Source organism: Tyto alba, unplaced genomic scaffold (assembly GCF_018691265.1).
Source record: "Tyto alba isolate M040663 unplaced genomic scaffold, T.alba_DEE_v4.0 Super-Scaffold_10, whole genome shotgun sequence".
Taxonomy (NCBI): Eukaryota; Metazoa; Chordata; class Aves; order Strigiformes; family Tytonidae; genus Tyto; species Tyto alba.
Genome location: NW_024881262.1, coordinates 6362908 through 6379309, shown reverse-complemented (window position 1 = coordinate 6379309; position 16402 = coordinate 6362908). Strand labels below are relative to the sequence as shown.

The 16402-nt window shown below is 47.4% G+C and overlaps 1 protein-coding gene across 10 annotated transcripts in view; it reads left to right on the top strand.

The window, feature by feature from the left end:
• Positions 1 to 16402, top strand: part of TNIK (TRAF2 and NCK interacting kinase) — a 165071-nt gene that overhangs the window by 76619 nt on the left and 72050 nt on the right. For all 10 annotated transcript variants that reach the window (XM_042799493.1, XM_042799516.1, XM_042799509.1 and 7 more), the window contains exons 3-4: positions 9775 to 9831; positions 14492 to 14617. In XM_042799493.1, coding sequence (XP_042655427.1) covers positions 9775 to 9831; positions 14492 to 14617 — 183 coding nt within the window. The remainder of the gene's footprint in view (positions 1 to 9774; positions 9832 to 14491; positions 14618 to 16402) is intronic.

The window sequence follows — 16402 nt, the reverse complement described above, 5'->3', positions numbered from 1 at the left end:
CAAAAAAACCCCGAACACATTGATCAACTTTAGGTAACAGTTAACTCTGTTACCTGGCTTCCCCATGGCTGTCTCCTGCCCCCAGTGCCATCCAGCCCTGCTGCCGGAGAGGATGCTGAGCACTCAGGTTCACGGGAGGTGGTTCCCCCCACTGTTTGTTGGTTGAACAACCACCTTGCACTTTACATGCCACCTCCAAAATTGGATCTTGCTACTATGAAACTAGAGCCGAAGTCAAGCAGATGGCACTGAAGAGGTGTTTCAAGAAACCACATTTCCATCAGCATGTGTAGTGTTGTTTCCACAAGGGCCATTTTTTAACTCAGCTGCAGTTTGCAAGACAGTTTCTGATTTGGGGCCTGGCTTAAAGAGCAGGTGAAACTTCATGAGTTGAAATGCAGCTGTTTAACATGTGGCACAGGTAAATGGGGTACCAGGAGACTGAGGGGTACCAACATCTGTCTGGTGGTCTGGGATGAATTGCGATGGGAGGCAGCAGCACACATTTGCAGCCCTGTCTGCCCTGCAGCTGGGAGCACGTTAAGAGCAATCTGTTTTGAAAGGACTGGGGTTTTTTCGACAAATACAGAAGAAACAGCAGCAGCCCTGCCAAAGCACATCGTGTGGTGGAGACCTTGCTGCTGCCCCTGAGCTCTGGACACAGCGGCTCGCTCCCATCCCAAAGCAGATGGTCCGAGGTCATGAGCAGCCCCGGTAATTACAGGGAAAGGCTTAGAGAGCTCCCTGGTGCCCTGAGATCTCTGTTCCTGTATCCAGCACAGAGCCAGCTTCACCTGTGATGGGAACTGGTGCCCTGAAGCTGGTGGGCCCATCCTGGAGTTTGGGTTTGAATGTCAAAACAGGTGGGGTCATGGCCATGATAAGGCCAAGGTGCCCTGGGACCGTGTAAGAAACGGTTGGCTGTGGGGCAAACTGGGTTACATACAGCAAAAGCACGTGGGAATGAGGGGGTCTGCTTAGTGTCTGCAGATGTGACAGCTCCCTGCTGCGGTCCAGACCTGGCCAGGTTTGTGGTGGTCCCCGGCTGCATGTCCAGCAGCAAGGGTCTGAAGGTGTCAGCTGGGGGGATGGCCTGGCCCATTGAGGGAGGCTGGGTCTTTCTTGGGCCACCCTCGAGAGCCAAGAGTCCCCTTTTAGAGGACGGGGTGGTCCCAGCACGCATAGGCAGCGCTGTTCCCTCCATGTCTCAGTGCTCCTCACTGGAAAGAGCAACCTGGTTCTGCTGTTGGAGATGTGGCCTGTGTGAAAGGATGCCTTCTGGGTCTCCTGAACGGAGATTTAATTTTAGTTATGAATACTGCAGCGTTGAATAGGCAGTGATGTGAAACAGAAGCACAGTGGGGGTGTTAAAGGGTGGTAATAACATGGCTGTCATGAACTAATGTTATTGGGAACAGACTGTACTGCCTTCTTTCAGCTGCAAGAATGTGCACTTGGGGAGAAGCAGAGCAGCCAGGGGCAAAGGGAGGACGGGCTGTGCTGGGGGGGAAGGAGCACCCCCAGTGCCCCGGGGGGGCTGCAGGCGATGGGCTGCTCCCCTTGGCAGAGCACCGTGGGGATTGTCCCTGTGCTGGGAGCCACCACGCCGGCCCTGCCTGTGCTGGGGGTGCTGGAGCGGAGTTTGGGGGGGGGCCTGGGGAAGTTGCAAGGGGTCCAGCAGTAACCAGCAGCATCCCTTTCCTCCTCCATCACACCGGTGCTTCTTTGAATCCTGCTGCCTTCAGTATGGGACCAGCTCTGGGATTATTTTCCTGAGTCACTGTCATTTTTATTTTTTTTTTTTTTTTCCTCTAAACACTGCCCTTTGTCAGGAATTTCCCCTTAGTCCTTTGGTGCCTCAGGTTTCCATAGGGTACTCCCTAAACCCACTTTCGGTGTACTTGCTCTCTGCTGTTGAGCTCTATCTCTGTCTGATCCATGCTGTTATTCTCGATCCACTCACCTTCCAGCCTAGACCTGCTTTTGTTGAGGCTCTGACCGCCCTTAGGAGAGTGGTTTTGGGTCCTGTGTCCTGGGCAAGCCCTGCCAGAGGCAGAAACATCTTGAAATCTGGTCTGCTGCAAGGTTTGCTGTGACCATGAAGCACAGGTCTTCAAAACCTACAGCTTCAAACACTTGTGGACAAAATCTCTGCCCAGTCTTTTGTGTGAATGTGAAGCAGATAAGCAACCCCCCGTTGCCAGTTTGCTGGAAGTGGTGGCAGTGCCTCAGAGAAGGGGGGAAACACTTTCTAACCAGGGATCCATTCTCCAAGTGGGAATGGAAAGGGGGGCAAGCCACATCTAGAGGAACTGTCCTCAGAAACTTCTGGAAGGATTTGGGATCTCTGATGCTGATTTAGGACCTCTTAACACCTGTGCCTTTATCCATGGAAGAGGGAAACCTCTCAGTTCTTCCTGAGCTGGAGGAGGGTGGCTGTTTCCAGCCTCCTTTGAACTACAAAAGAGATAGTGTATGGCATAAGTGCAAACATTGGTGTAAGGGATGTGTTTCCCTTATATATAAAAGGGAATATAAGATTGTAGCCTTGCTCACCTATGTGCTATAGCGAATGTTATTTCTGGAGATGAATAATATGCTAATTTAACAATTTAGCTTTTTAATCTAATAATCCTGCCATCTTTACTTAGCGTCAGACCTATTGTGGAGCAGCAGTAATGGAATTGCGGATCTCCCAGCTGCACAGCCCCGATCAGAGCTTGGATTGATACAGAGGATTAGAAATACTTCAGTCCAAAGGTCAGCTTTGCTCAGTCAACACAGGGCATTAGCTTGGCCCTGTGCAATTAGAGATGTCTGTGCTGGGAGAGAGGGTTTATGCCTTTCCAAGGGGAAGCTCTGGTTGTTCAGTACAAACCACAGTATTAATAAAAGTGCCCAGCTAAGGAGAAACAAAACAAAACAAAAAACAAAAAAAAATCCACTTTCTTTCTCTTTGAGTTTTTGGAATGTTTTCCAGGATTTCACTTTTTAAAATGTTGGGAAAGACGACAGGTGTAAGGGAAGATTGTCTATGAGTGAAATTTGTGCTTGTCCTGCTCAGTGAAAATCGTCTGCTCCCCAAAAGCAGCCCAAGGGGTGGCAGCAGGCTGGCCAGAGGTAGGGAGCTGTGCTTGAGTGAGCAACCAGCTTTCTTCAGGAGTGCTTAGGAGGATGGAGGAGCCACTCTGGAAGCATCACCTGGCCAGCAAATGAGATGTTGATGCACCTTTTTATCTTTTTCATAGACTTTCCATTTCTGGTGTCAAAGCGCTGGAGCTTCAGGCCTGCTGTGTATATGGGAGGATGGATGCCCTTTGCAGAGAGTGTGTTGAAGCCTGGGGGGAAAAGGGGGTGTTTTAGGGAGCTCCATAAGCAGGTGGAGTTTGCCCCAAGTGGAAGGGAACTGCATTAAGTCCATCATGTCCTTCAGTGCCTTGGGGGTCGCTCGGAAGCTCTCGCAAAGCTCTTTGTGAACCCAGGAAATGATGAAGAGGTGGAGATTTGTGCCGTTGGTGGGAATTGCATTGCCATCCATCACAGTCATGCTGTTTCTCTCAAAAAGGGCAGCACAAGCTCCTGCTGCGAAGGGCAGAGGTTTGCTGCAGTGTTTGGCTGAAAGGCAGCAAGATGGGGCTGAGTCCCTGGCCAAGGTGAGGACCTGGTCCTCAGTCTGCAGGGTTGTCCTGAGTCCCCCCTGGCTTGAAATCCCCCTGCCAGTAGCTGGAGTTAAGTGCAGAGAGGAACAATAAGGTTTGGCCCATGATCACTCTGTTTTAATCAAACAGATATTTTACTCTTTGTTAAAATAAACATTTTTCCCATCCTGTTATATGACTCACTTTTTCTTATGCTGACCTGATATTTAGAGTGTCTGATGTTTTAATTACCTTCTCAGAGACATGGATTTATTTCAGGTATGTTTGAAGAGATGTGTAAACCAAGTGCAAAGCTAGAGTACATCATTTATAAAGCATCTTCTTTTGGAGACTGCTGAATTTTCACACTAGAATAAGCCTGGTTTTCCATCACTAAGTGTTTTCGCCTCTTAAACTAGTTGGAGGGGGGGGTTTTGGCACCCTCAAGATTGTTTTCAATGGGAAATGAAGTACATAATCATGCCTATACTCTGTGAAAGTGGAGAACAAATCACACCGGGTGCTATAAAATGGTCTAATTTACTGCAGGATTGAAGTTCAGATGCACAGCTCCCGTTGGAAGGCAAAGCTCCTTCTCGGAGGAAAAAATGGATGCAATTAGTTAGTGCTAAAGTGCTTTCATGCTAAAAACTCTTGGACTGAGTCTGTGAATTGTCTTGAACTACAGGAAAATAAGGAACTGGCGGGACCCGGACCAGGGACCTGCGTGAAGTTGTGGCCCATCCCAGGATTGTTCTGCTGCAGAAGGTCTGGGATGCAGAAACAGAGTCCAGAGGAGGTGACACTCACACTGAACACCCTGACACTGTGCCTGCAGAAGCAGGGCTTGACAAAGAGTTGTTTGTACGTAGCACATACCAAAAATGCTATGTTAACATAGAAAAATGAACCGATGGTTTCTCACCTGGTAAAATCTCTGGTCTCCCATGCCGTTCCTGTTGTAGGAAGAATACGTGTGTACTGGAGCTGGTGGTGTCGAGGATGTGCTGTCTATTGGCATGGATTAGAGGCAGGAGTTGGCCAGTAGAAAGGGCCATTGTGTTGCTGGCATCAGCTTGGTATTTTAACTGCAACAAAAACGTAATGGAAGAATATTAGTTTGGAGGCTTCTGTCCTACCAAAGTGGTAATCTTTAGACTTTTAGGAGACTTTTTGTTATTTGTCTCAGTTTACTGGGATTTCTGTATGAAACAGTGTCCCTCGGGTTATACTTTCTCAGTGGTGGCGTTGTGGTCTGGTCCCAGCCAGGCTGTTCGTGTCAGAATTTCTGCAGTGCCTTGCAAAAGCGCCCTGATCCCACTTGTTTTAATATTTACATGTTACATGACTAAGGGCGTTGCAAAATGGCTGGATCCCGGGTGTTCTGCTTTAAAGTATCAGACATGCAGTAGGGTTATTCCATTAAATGCCTGCTGTGGGGACGGTGTATGCACGGGGGGGTTGGAGGCTGAGTGCCCTGGCTGGGAGGTTTAAGAGACGATGCTCTGCCCAACTGAAGGAAATGGGAGCTCTGCTTTTCTCAAGAGAGTGACAATTCTGGTTTTGTCCCGCTGGTTGAAGCAGGTGGTGGGCCATGTACTGTGTTGAATGAACAGGAGCAGACAGCTGAAGCTAAGTGAATATGGTGGCATACATTTCTGGGTACAGAAACTGCAGGTTTTGCTTAAAGGTGAAATCCATGCTTGTGTAAACAAAATTTTAAAAAGCAGCAATCAATCATCATCTTTTTGTCCTTAAAATGTAGACTTGAATTTTGGGCCAGGTTATGCAGTTTTTGTGTACCAAGGCTGATACTGAGGCCAGGGTTTATTTAGTAAATGTAATGCCTGAATGCATCAGTTGACGTTTAAAAGCGTTTACCAATGTTCCCGTCGTGTGCTGGCCCATTATGCTTTATGGAGTGTGAGGACCACAACCTTTGAAGAAAAAACTCGTGGTGCCTGCCTCATTCACAGAAATTAGTCCTAATACTTGACATTACCAAGTTAGTGATAGTTGATATAACATTTTGAGAGTAATTAGGAGCATGAATTTATGCTCAGATGGATGTTTAATTAAAAACTGGCAGCTTTGAAGTTCACGCTTGAATAATCTTGAGGCTGAAATGTGGGTTTATACCCAAGTGAACCTTGACGGCAAGTCTGGAGAGGGGAAAAACGTTTTAGTAGCTCTGATTTCTTCCTATTTGTTTTACACCGTCACAGCCATTACAGCATCTGTAATGGTGCTGAATTTATGAAGATGAAAGCAGATCTTGCAGTTCAGCCAGGATGTCATGCAGCCAGATGCAAAACCTGATTTGGAGAAAAGAGCAGGGAGGTGTTGGGGAATATTTGTGTATTTGAGACCTCCAGGAACCGTACCCCAGATGATGCTGGCGGTGGTCCTTCAAACCCTGCAGTGCTCACTGTGAACAGCCAGCTGGGGCAGTGAGGGTGCCTCCTGGAGATCTCCTCCTTCCTCTCCTTGAATTTCTGGAGCGTTCAGTCACTGCCTTGTGTGAGTGGGAAGGGAGGGGTGGGTAAACCCATGCTTATGTCCAAAGCAAAGGCGATGGCATGCAGAAGTTTGAGCCCTGCGGTGGGATGGGGCTGGTGGTGGGATGCTGGGATGTTGTGGCAGCTTGGGCTTTGGGAGGATGCTGTTATGTACAGGCAGCTGGAAGCAGCTCTCCCACCACCACCAAGTAGAAAAACACTGAACAACGCCAGGAGACGGAGAAAGCGAGAAGACAAAAATGTTACGGATTGCTAAAGAGCGTATCAGCTCCTTTTCTGCAGGCAGACAGATGACTGAGGGATGTTGGCCTAGATTACTAAGCAGGCAGGAGGTGAGGAGGGCACAGGAGGGGCAAGAGTGGCTCCAATTATTGCTGCTCCCCTCGGGCTTCCTTTCCTCCTGTCACCAAAAACATCGGTGGTGTGGTCTGAAGGCTCAGAAGTGCCTGCCTTAGCCTGGAAGGATCTCATCCTCCTAAAGGCTTTGCCTCTGGGCATTGACAACTTCTCCACCATCCCCAGGGTGAGGTTCCAAGCACCAGGGCACCAAAAAGGAGGAATTTTGAGAAAGCAGAGAATTTCTGTTGAACTTCCGTGAAGGCCTCGCAGTTTTACCTGTTTTGGCCCATATCTTTGCTGTTAGGGGAACAGAGGTGACCCCAGGAGCAGGAGTTGGGGCTCGATCATTGTGTTGTTTTCTAGTGAAGGGCCCTGCTGTGGCGATGGTTTAAAGTAAAAAGCCAACAAGTTTTGATGGGTGGAAGCAGGAGGTAAAAGCATTGCAACAGGGACTCTCTGGTGCTTTTCCTGGTCTTGTTCCTGCAATCCCCATTCATAGCTTCCTTACAGCAGCACAATATTCACACTGGACAGTACAGCTCTTGCCACTCATTAATTAACAATTTCAGCTTGCCTTGGCTTTGACAGAAGTGTCTCCACTGCTGGGTCCAGCTGGGTATTTTGGAGACACTCCAGGGGCACCGGTGCTCCTGGTTGTGCTTCCAACCTGTGGGCATGGACTCTTGCTTCTGCCTGGCCAATGTGCAGTAGACGGTCGGTGGCTAAAGCTGTCAAAAGGGTTTATTGCTGCCCTGACATCTTTTAATGTGCACGGGTCACATGCTGATTTTATTCCTGTATTGCATCTACCACTTTCAGTTCTCAGTGTCTTTCTCCAACCCGTCTGTCTGTATTGCAAAACCAAGAATGCCTGCAGTAGGGTGAAAACCAGCTGTTTTTTCTAAACTACATAGGATGGTTTCATGGCAAGCATCAATGTTGAACACTAGGTACGATGAATTAAAAGGGACAGTTAACTGTTGAGGAGATGACCAGTTTCCCTGTATGGAAATCTGCTGGGATGAAGCTCCCATCCATCACTGAACAAACTATACAAAAAGCAAATCTTTATAATAAGATTCTAGCCTAAATATTGGTTCTACTTCACCTGATTTTTGCATGACTAAGTGTCCCTCATGGCCTATATTAACATATGTTTCAAAGAGGTTTATTTTGTTTTGGTAAATGCTTACACAGTATTAAGTTCTTACCTTCATCTCTAAATACCTGGGAGGTGTGAGGTGGTTGTAGATCCCTGGGAGAAGGGTGGTGTGGGCACGTAAGGCTCCTCTTCCCCTTGGCCCGTACTGGAGGTAGGCAGCAGCTCTTCACCACGGCAAGGTTGGGGCATTTTCTTAAAATACAAACCAAGGTGGTGATACGTCAGGTGAAGGCTAGTATAACTAGTCAATACGTGGCTTGAAATGCCCCAACTTGCTTTTGCATCTTCCTGTTCCATTTCATGGAAGATGCAGTGTTCTGTGGTGTCCGAGCGTACCCCCTGCTGATGTTCTGTTGGCTTTAATTAAAGAGTTGGTATGCATTGGGTCTTCCTGGCCAAGCAAACGAGGATAAATTTAGGAAGGGGAGGATTTGTTTTTGCAGATGACACTGTCTTAAATAGATGGTGTCTAGCAATCCACCCCTCCTTCCCACCAGCCGCATCCAGGGGATGGATGCTTCAGCTGCAGCCCAGTGCTGCTGGGCTGCACTTTATTTTATTATCTTTTATGTTGCACATTTTAAAATAAAGCTCTTCTTCCGTTGTTAGAACATGCGGTTGCTCAGGACATATAAATTGTGTTAATAAATGAGCTTGGAGCCCTGGTGGGTGAATTGGCTTCCTGGTGAAGTCATAAATTTGGAGAGGACGATGCCGCCTTGCTCCGCAGCCGGCGCGTGGGTTTGGTCCCCAGCGCCGTGCCTGGAAGCCCAAAAGGCTGGGGAGATGTCCCCGTGTCTGGTAATTTGGGGTTCTTGCTGGAGGCGAGATGGTGTGAAAGACCATCTCTAACCTGCAGGAGGGCTGGGAAACCTGGGCACAAGCCCCAGCTCATCAACAAGCATGCTGGTGGGGGGGTGGGTGCAGAGGAGCCTGCAATTTAGGAAAAGCTCCTATTTTTCCCTGTTTCTGTCATGCTGCAGCTTGACCACTCTCAGCCTCTGCTCCTCGTTGTGTCCTTGGTTTGTTAATTATCAATGCTGCAGGGCAGGAACTGCCATTCCCTACGTGTCCTCCACACCGTATCTCATGTGATGGGGCCTTGGGCTGCTCCCGTAGTAAGAAGTGACTGGGAAATAGGGATGCTTCCCTTTGCCTACCAGCTCTCCTGCCGGGATCTGCGTCTCCTGGTTTTCCTGGAGAAGCAGCATCCTCCCCTCTGACACTGCTCAGTTTGTAAGCAGAGTGCGTGCCCTCAGATGGCAATGGGGGGAATGATTTGATCTGAGCGATTTTGATATGATGTTGGGTGGTCCATTTCTCAGGAGAGGAGGAAAGACTGGGAATTGGCCTGCTTGATAGCGGTTGTGTTGGTTTTAAGACCCTGTCAACAGTTTGGGCTCTTTTAGAGTTTTTCCCATCTCAGTTGCTGAAAACTGAAGAGGCCGTACGTGTCAAGGAGCTTCTGTTTCAGCGCTGGCTCTCGAGCATCAAATCTAGACGCACGCTCCCTGCCAGTGCTGAAGAGGGGGTCGCTTCCATAGCCAAGAAGCAAATTGAATTTTAAAAACCTCTCTAGCCTGCTGAATGAGACTGTTGCACAATAAATAAATTAGTGGACAGTGTGAAGTGGTGCCCTGCGGGCTAGGAGTCCCCGGTGTGTCCCCAGGTCTGTGAGAGCTGGGGCTGGGACACGAGGGGACCACAGACCGTGGCGTGTGTGTACCCCAGCCAGCACGTTGCCATCATCACTGCTCCAGCAGACCATTTCCAACTGAGTCGTGCTCTGCTCAGGAGAGGGCCTGAGCTGTTTGGTTTTTGTTGTTTTTTGGGTTTGTTTTGGTTTGTTTTGTTTTTTTTTCATGGTTGAGCATTAAAGGATATTTCCAGCACTTGTTTGCCAGGAAAATACAGAACTGAAGGCCCTTTACTAATTAATTGTAATGGAGGGAATTGCTTTCCCATCATGGCTGCTGTGAAGATACTCCTGAAAAAGCCAAAAAAAAAAAAGGTGTGGATGCTGCCAGGACAAGGAGATTGTTTAAGGATATTGTTCACTGTGAGGAAGACGTTGCCACCAAGCAAAACAAACAAACTTCTCCATTTTCTTTTGCAGGGTCGTCATGTTAAAACAGGCCAGCTTGCTGCTATTAAGGTTATGGACGTCACCGGGGTAATGTATCCTCCTCCTGCATCCTTAAAGATAAAGAGGGGAAAGGGGACAGGGTATGATAACATGTGGGGGTTGGTGGAAGATTTGTGTTCCTGGGAAGCACATCGCCTTTGCCTTAATGTGAAATGTGCCATTAAGAGGTTTTGGTTTTAATAAATGTGTGAGAGCAAAATAAATCTGGAAGAGTTTTGGAGATTAAGTAATTTTATGCTGAAACAAAGCAACATCCAGTTCCAGCAGTGGCTCTTTTGAATGCGTTAATAAAAGCTGAAGAAAATTGTGGCAACAGGATCGTGTATTCATAACACGTTTCAATTTCTCCAAATCCATGGTTTTCACTGAAAAGCTTTTGTTCACCAAAACTATGTGCAGGTATTGTTACGAATAACTTTAATAGGCAAGTTAAATTATTCCTGTTCATCCTAGTGATAAAGAGGAAAAAATGCACCACCCTGGTGCCAGAAACATGGCTCTCTTGGGACTTGTATCAGACTAAGAGGACCAAGAATTTACAAGTTAGTAAATGAGTAACAGGATTTAGGGGAAAGAATGGTTTTACCATTTTCCGGTGGCCACAAAATAAAAAATGAGAGGAATTGCCATGATCCCTAAAAGCCTAAAGAGATGTATTCAGGAGGGTGACATGAAAATACTTTTTCTGGAATAAATTTTTTTTTTAAGTGAAGTAGTATACCTCCCAAAGTTCCTGCCTACATAAACAATGCCAGATTTGGGAGTAAGAATGTGTTTTGTTGTGTTTTGTCACTGTTGTGTGGTTTGTTTTTTTTTTTTTCTTACTGGAATAACACATTTCACAATTTAGGACTCGATCCCAATCTACCCACCTTATTTTTTGAATTAATGTTTTTAATTAGCTTTCAGGAGTTCAGCAGATACAGATTTGACTCACCACGGAAGCAGTCAGCTGGGCTCAGGAGTATGTTTTGAAATACCTTAGATGTTGCGTGGCATTAATATCTACAAAACCTTCATCCAGATTCTTTTTTTTTTTTTGTGCTAACAGGTGAAATGATGCGTGGAAATAAGTCCATACATGTGCATGAGATTTGTTTCTGTTTACTTGCATTATCTGGTTCTCGTGGGAAGCAGGCTCTAAGGGAATGGGCAGACCCACCAAACATAACCCTATGGCACAAATAGCAGAGAGATTCCCATGGGCTGAAGTCTGAGGTTACAACAAATTTAAGCTGAGAAATCAGAATATTACTTTGAGGCCAAATAGGGCCTTGAATTTGAGTCCACACTGAGTTCAGTGGTTTTAAAATATCATCACTTCCCAGCAAAGATGTTGGTGAAAAGTACACCAAATCTGATCCTGCCCAGTAACAATATTTTCAGCGACGTCTTTAAGTAGATGTCCCCGAGCTAAACCTTTACATTCCAAAGCAGGGTCTCTGAGAGTCCAAGGTAGTAAATCAGGTATTTGGCATGGGATGTGTTGTTTGGATCTTTAACTATTTTTCCCTTAAGCTGCTGTTAGCCATATTAAAACATGTCAGCTATTTTTCTTTTAATACATAATGTGCAAACTTTTAAATTCGGTCCTCCAAAAAAAAAACCACAACACCCTAACTGAATTTCAGCTCTCTCCTACCCCATTGAATACCCTGTGGGGTGTCTTATCAGCCGCAGGTGACCCCAATACTGTGTGAGTAGAGAAGCAGCTATCTAGCAGGCGGTATTTGGGATCAGCTGAGGTGCAGAGATGAGACCTCCATGTCCTTTGAAGGGATGCCACCGGCCCCTAGTCACCATCAGAAAGCTGCTCAGAGGGCAGGACCAGGCCTGGGCAAGATGGGTGATGACCACAGCGAAGGCAGAGCAAACCTGTGACGTGGTAGGGGACTGACGGTGCTTCATAGCTGTTGATGCTGAAGTCAGATCTAGAGCCATGTCCTCCAGCCACCCAATGGTCCTGGGACTCACTTGTGGAGTCATTTCTAAAGCTGGTCCCTGAATCATGCCCACAGCCACATTTGGCACCTGGTCCAGGCTCAGGGTGAGGACTGCTGGTGAAAACCCAAACGCCCATTCCAGTCCTTCACCACTTCCTGACACGCACCAATTTCAGTGCTGCTGCTGCTTCATTTTATCCAGATCTTCCATCCCACCTGTTTTTCCAGGATGTCCCTGATGACAATGTGTCTTTCAGAAGCCCACAGAGAACAGAACTAGTGTGGTCATCCCAACCATAGCCATCTGCAGTTTCATGCGGGAACTTTTTGGAGTGTAAAGTCCCCGTGTTCTAAATGAGCTCCCTGCCAGCATCTCATCCCAACCCCCAAAGGCTCCTGAGCATCATCATGCTTTATTTAACTCATCTACGCTCTTGCTAATTAGGTGTTAGGGAAGATTGCAGCATAGAGACCCTCAAATTACAGCACTTGATCAGTTTGGGCAGCCACTATCTCTGAATTAAGAATTTGGATTCGTTTTCCAGGGGCTGGTCCTGCTGTATGCTGCAAGACCTACTTCCAGTGATCGATGTAACAGAATTGATTGATGGAGACAGTGTGGCGGCAAAACCTGGTCTGTTGGCTTTGTCAGTCTTGGGACCGGAGTAGTTACATCAGCTCGCTGAGATAATTCCTTTTTCTTCCCTTCCTTGCTGGATCTGCTGGTGGTGATTGCTGGCAGTAGTCCTGCTTGGAACAGGAGGTTGGGCTGGGGACCCCTGAGGCTGGCCATGTCCTCAGGTGCCATCCACAGCTCTGGCTTGGGGGTCTTCTCCCTCCCATTTTGAATACTTCAACCTAAAGAGCGAGTGTCCTGTAGCTCATCTCCATTTTTCCTAGAGAGTCAGGCATGGGGCAAAGAACAGCTGAAGAGCTGGTTAGTGGTACTGGAGGAGCTGGTGGGGTTTTGCACTGATGGTTCCTCCTTGTTCCCAGCACCACTGAGCATCCAGCTGCTTTTTTTGTTGCAAAGGGCTTCAGTCAAAAAAAAAATCTCTGGGGCCTGATAAACTGTTATATTCCCTGGTTTCCTGGGCAAATAAAAACAAGCGAAGTTGTGTTGACTGCTTGAAGGAAAGAGGTGATAGAAGTCTTTCAGAATAGTCCCCTGGGTTTTCCTTATAATGTTTGGACCTGTTCCTCGTCCTCTTTGGTGCTATGCTCTCCATGTTCTTACCAAAGGTAAAACTGGAAGTTTTTTATACAAGCTCCACCTAGTTACTTCCTTTATTTATTCCTTCTGTCCTTACTTTCATTGTTTTTCCCTGAATTCTCTCGGGAAGACTGTAGTCATTAAATTACTTGCCATGGTAGTTTGGGAAGAAAGCTGTGTTTCTGTCCATGTTGCGTGACACCTGGTCAGGGAGCATCACTCTTCAAGAAGAGCTGCCCCTGCAGCTTCGCTGTTCACCACGGTGTCTTGTCCTTTGCCCATTCGTAAAACTGAAGTTGGAATGAAGCAGGTGAGGGACACCAGTGTAATAAAGAAGAATAAAGAAGTAACAGCCCTTCTGGTCCTTTTATAATAAAGCTCATTGACATCAAGGTGCTGGCTGGTGCTCCACGGCCCGTGGAATTACAGCAGGCTGGAATTTGGTCAGCTTAAAATAAAACCAGGGCATGTTTGATGGTTGTGAAAGCAGAGAGGTAGGACATCAAAACAGGCACCGGTGCAGTTCCCCTGCCCCACCTGCTTCAGCTATTGCTGCTTTGTAAACAGGACGGAGAGGGGCCGGGACAGCCCCTGGGAGTGGTGCTTGTCACCGGGACCGAGTTGGTGTGGCAGAGGGTTTGCAGACAGGCAGCATCTGCCTGTTCCCTGCATGGTGCAACCTGGTGTCCCCAGGTGTCCTCTGCTGCCTTGAGGGTGGGCAAGAGCAGTGTGTCGGACAGCAAGAGCACTTCTGCCGTGCAATGGTTTTTAGAAAACCCTCTTCTTGGGCCTCTGATAGGTCTGGGAGGGTGTGTGGATGCATTACTGGGGTAATGCAAGTGTGGTTGTGCTTCAGAGCAACGCAGGACTGATGTAAATGACAATATGAATTATAAAGGAGTTAGTCTAAAAAGATGGAAGAATGCTAAAGTGCCGAAAACATCTATTTTGACTGTGATGCCAAAGTCTGGCCCTGATGCACCTCTGGTCAGGGAGCGTGTATGTCTCCAAGCGAGGGCTCAGCTCCCGGCTAGACCTTACTTTGCTTGGCCAGCCTCTCCAGGAGATACTTAGGCCTGCAGGTACTCAGCTGCTCAAGCAGCACATGGGGATGGGGGGGTCACTAACCCGTGCGAGAGGACTGCTGCTTGCCTTAAACTCTGCCAGCACCTTCGGAATCCTGTTCTGGAGGAGACGCCAGGATCTGAGCCGTTCAGAAGTGACCTTTTTTTCCACACTGCTGGGCGATCTCTCTAGTTCAGGGGTCAGAAATGCAGCGGGGAGTGTGGCAAAGCATGGGTTTTCTCCTTAGCTTTTTGCTCAAGGAGCCAATCCGTTAGTCTCCAGTGCAGACCTCAGGGCTCTGCTGCAAAAAATGGCTGTAAAAAATGGGGCAAGGAGAGTTGGGAGAGGTCGGTCGGAAATGGGGTGCTTGGAATTTCACCCACGTACAAAGATAACTGGGAGCCTGTGAAGTGCAATCTCTTAGTGCCTCTGGGTTTGTTTTTCTTTTCTTTTCGCCTCATCCCAGGATGAAGAGGAAGAGATCAAACAAGAAATTAACATGCTGAAGAAGTATTCTCACCACCGAAATATTGCTACATATTATGGTGCTTTTATTAAAAAGAACCCACCAGGAATGGATGATCAGCTCTGGGTAAGTTGCTTTCTTTTCTTTTAAATAACTGGGTTTTGACGGAAATTATTTACTCCCTGTTGTCCTTCTACCACGACCTGTATTGCACAAGAAACCTTGGTTTGCATCCATCTTTTTTGAAGTCATGGCTTTGAAAAGGCTCTTCCAGCACTGCAAAATGCTTCTCCATTTTTGCCATAAAATCTTTGCAGACCGATGATAAAAATGTTTTTATTCTGAATTGTTATTAACAACATCTTTGTTTCAGTATTCAATTGCAAATGATTCTGTCCTATGAAAATAAATGCATTAAAAAAAAAAAACAAAAAACAAACCAAAACAGTTGGAGAGAGCCGGGAGCGTTGCTGGGAAGATGGAGGCTGCGGGGGGGATGCTGGGCACGTGTGATTCCTGCCAGCTCTCGGCACTGCTTCTTGTGCTTAATGTTTCATGAAGCCAGTGCAGGCAAATAAAGAGGAGGGGGACGGCGAAGGGAGGGCAGGAAGGTCTGTGGCTGTTCAGCCATTTCGGTGAAGGTGCCTCATGTTGCTGAAGGGCTGCAAGCTGCTTTGCCTCTCCATAAATCCTTGCCTGCCTCCTCCCGCTGCTTCCCTTGTCTCAGTGGCTTCTCAGTTATTAATTTGGCATTCCCAGACCGCGGAGGATAGAGTTTAAATCCACTGTCTATCTCCAGAGACAGCTGGAGCATCGGAGCCCACCTCCTCGCTGGCAGCGGATGCTCGGGGGGGCCGGGCAGGGCAGCAGGTACCGCAGGCCGGGGCTCCGGTTGCTGCTGTAAGGGGGATGAAATATTAATTACTGTGCTGTATTCTGAGCTCGGCTGTGCTAATCTGAGTCTGTGGAGCAGCAGCTTGCAGCGCCGGTGGGCATCTGAGCAGCAGTTTGACACCCTGCTTTCATCAGGGCAGTGCTGAAGGGAAGGATACCTTTGTGTTAGCTTAAATAAAACAATCTGGGTGTGGTCCTGTAGTCTAAATAGCGTTTATTTCCTCATGGTCTCATAAATCAGTTCGTTCTAGATTATCCACGGGTAGTTTCCAAAGTTTTCTGTGCAGATGGCGAGAGCCTAATTTTTCTTGGGTAACAAATATCTGTGGTTCATCTAGGAGGCTGTGGATATGCTGAAGAGCAGCAGAACGCTCTTTCCGTTAGTTTCTGTATAATCTAGGCTTTATTTTAGCAAAAGGTTCAGTGGCTTCAGCTGTTTGCCTCTGTGTCCACATGCCAGAGCGTGGCTGTGGGAACCAGCAGCGTTTGGAGGACATTCCTCCATGTCACCTGGGACAAAACCGGAGCCAACGGGCTTCTGCACTGCTTTGTTACCTGAGACTTTCTGGTACAATGAATTATTGGGAAGACTTGGGGGTTTGCGCTCCAGGGGATTTCCTTACTTGGGTGTTGGGGTTATTTTTGGTGGGAACTCTCAAAAAATACGTTCTTTGCAGCTGGCCTGGGATTCAGCAAGGAGAAAGCTGTCAAGCTGCAAAATGCCTTTTTATCCCATGAAATTCCATTTGGCTTTAGCTGGTTTATAATCTGTTTAAAAACAAAAAGTAAAACAGAAAACCAACCCACAACATTTCCCCTTGTGGTGCTGGAGTGCCTGGGGGGAAAAAAGCCCCATCAACTGTGTGCCAAAGCCCTCAATAGCAAGAGAAGCCCTCCCCGGAGCTGAGCTCTGCTCAGTGCTTTTACACAGCATCGTCTGACCAGGGAAGAGGGTTTTTTTTTTCTTCTTTCCTCCAACTCCAGTGCAAAGAACACTTGGCATATACAAGTGCTAAA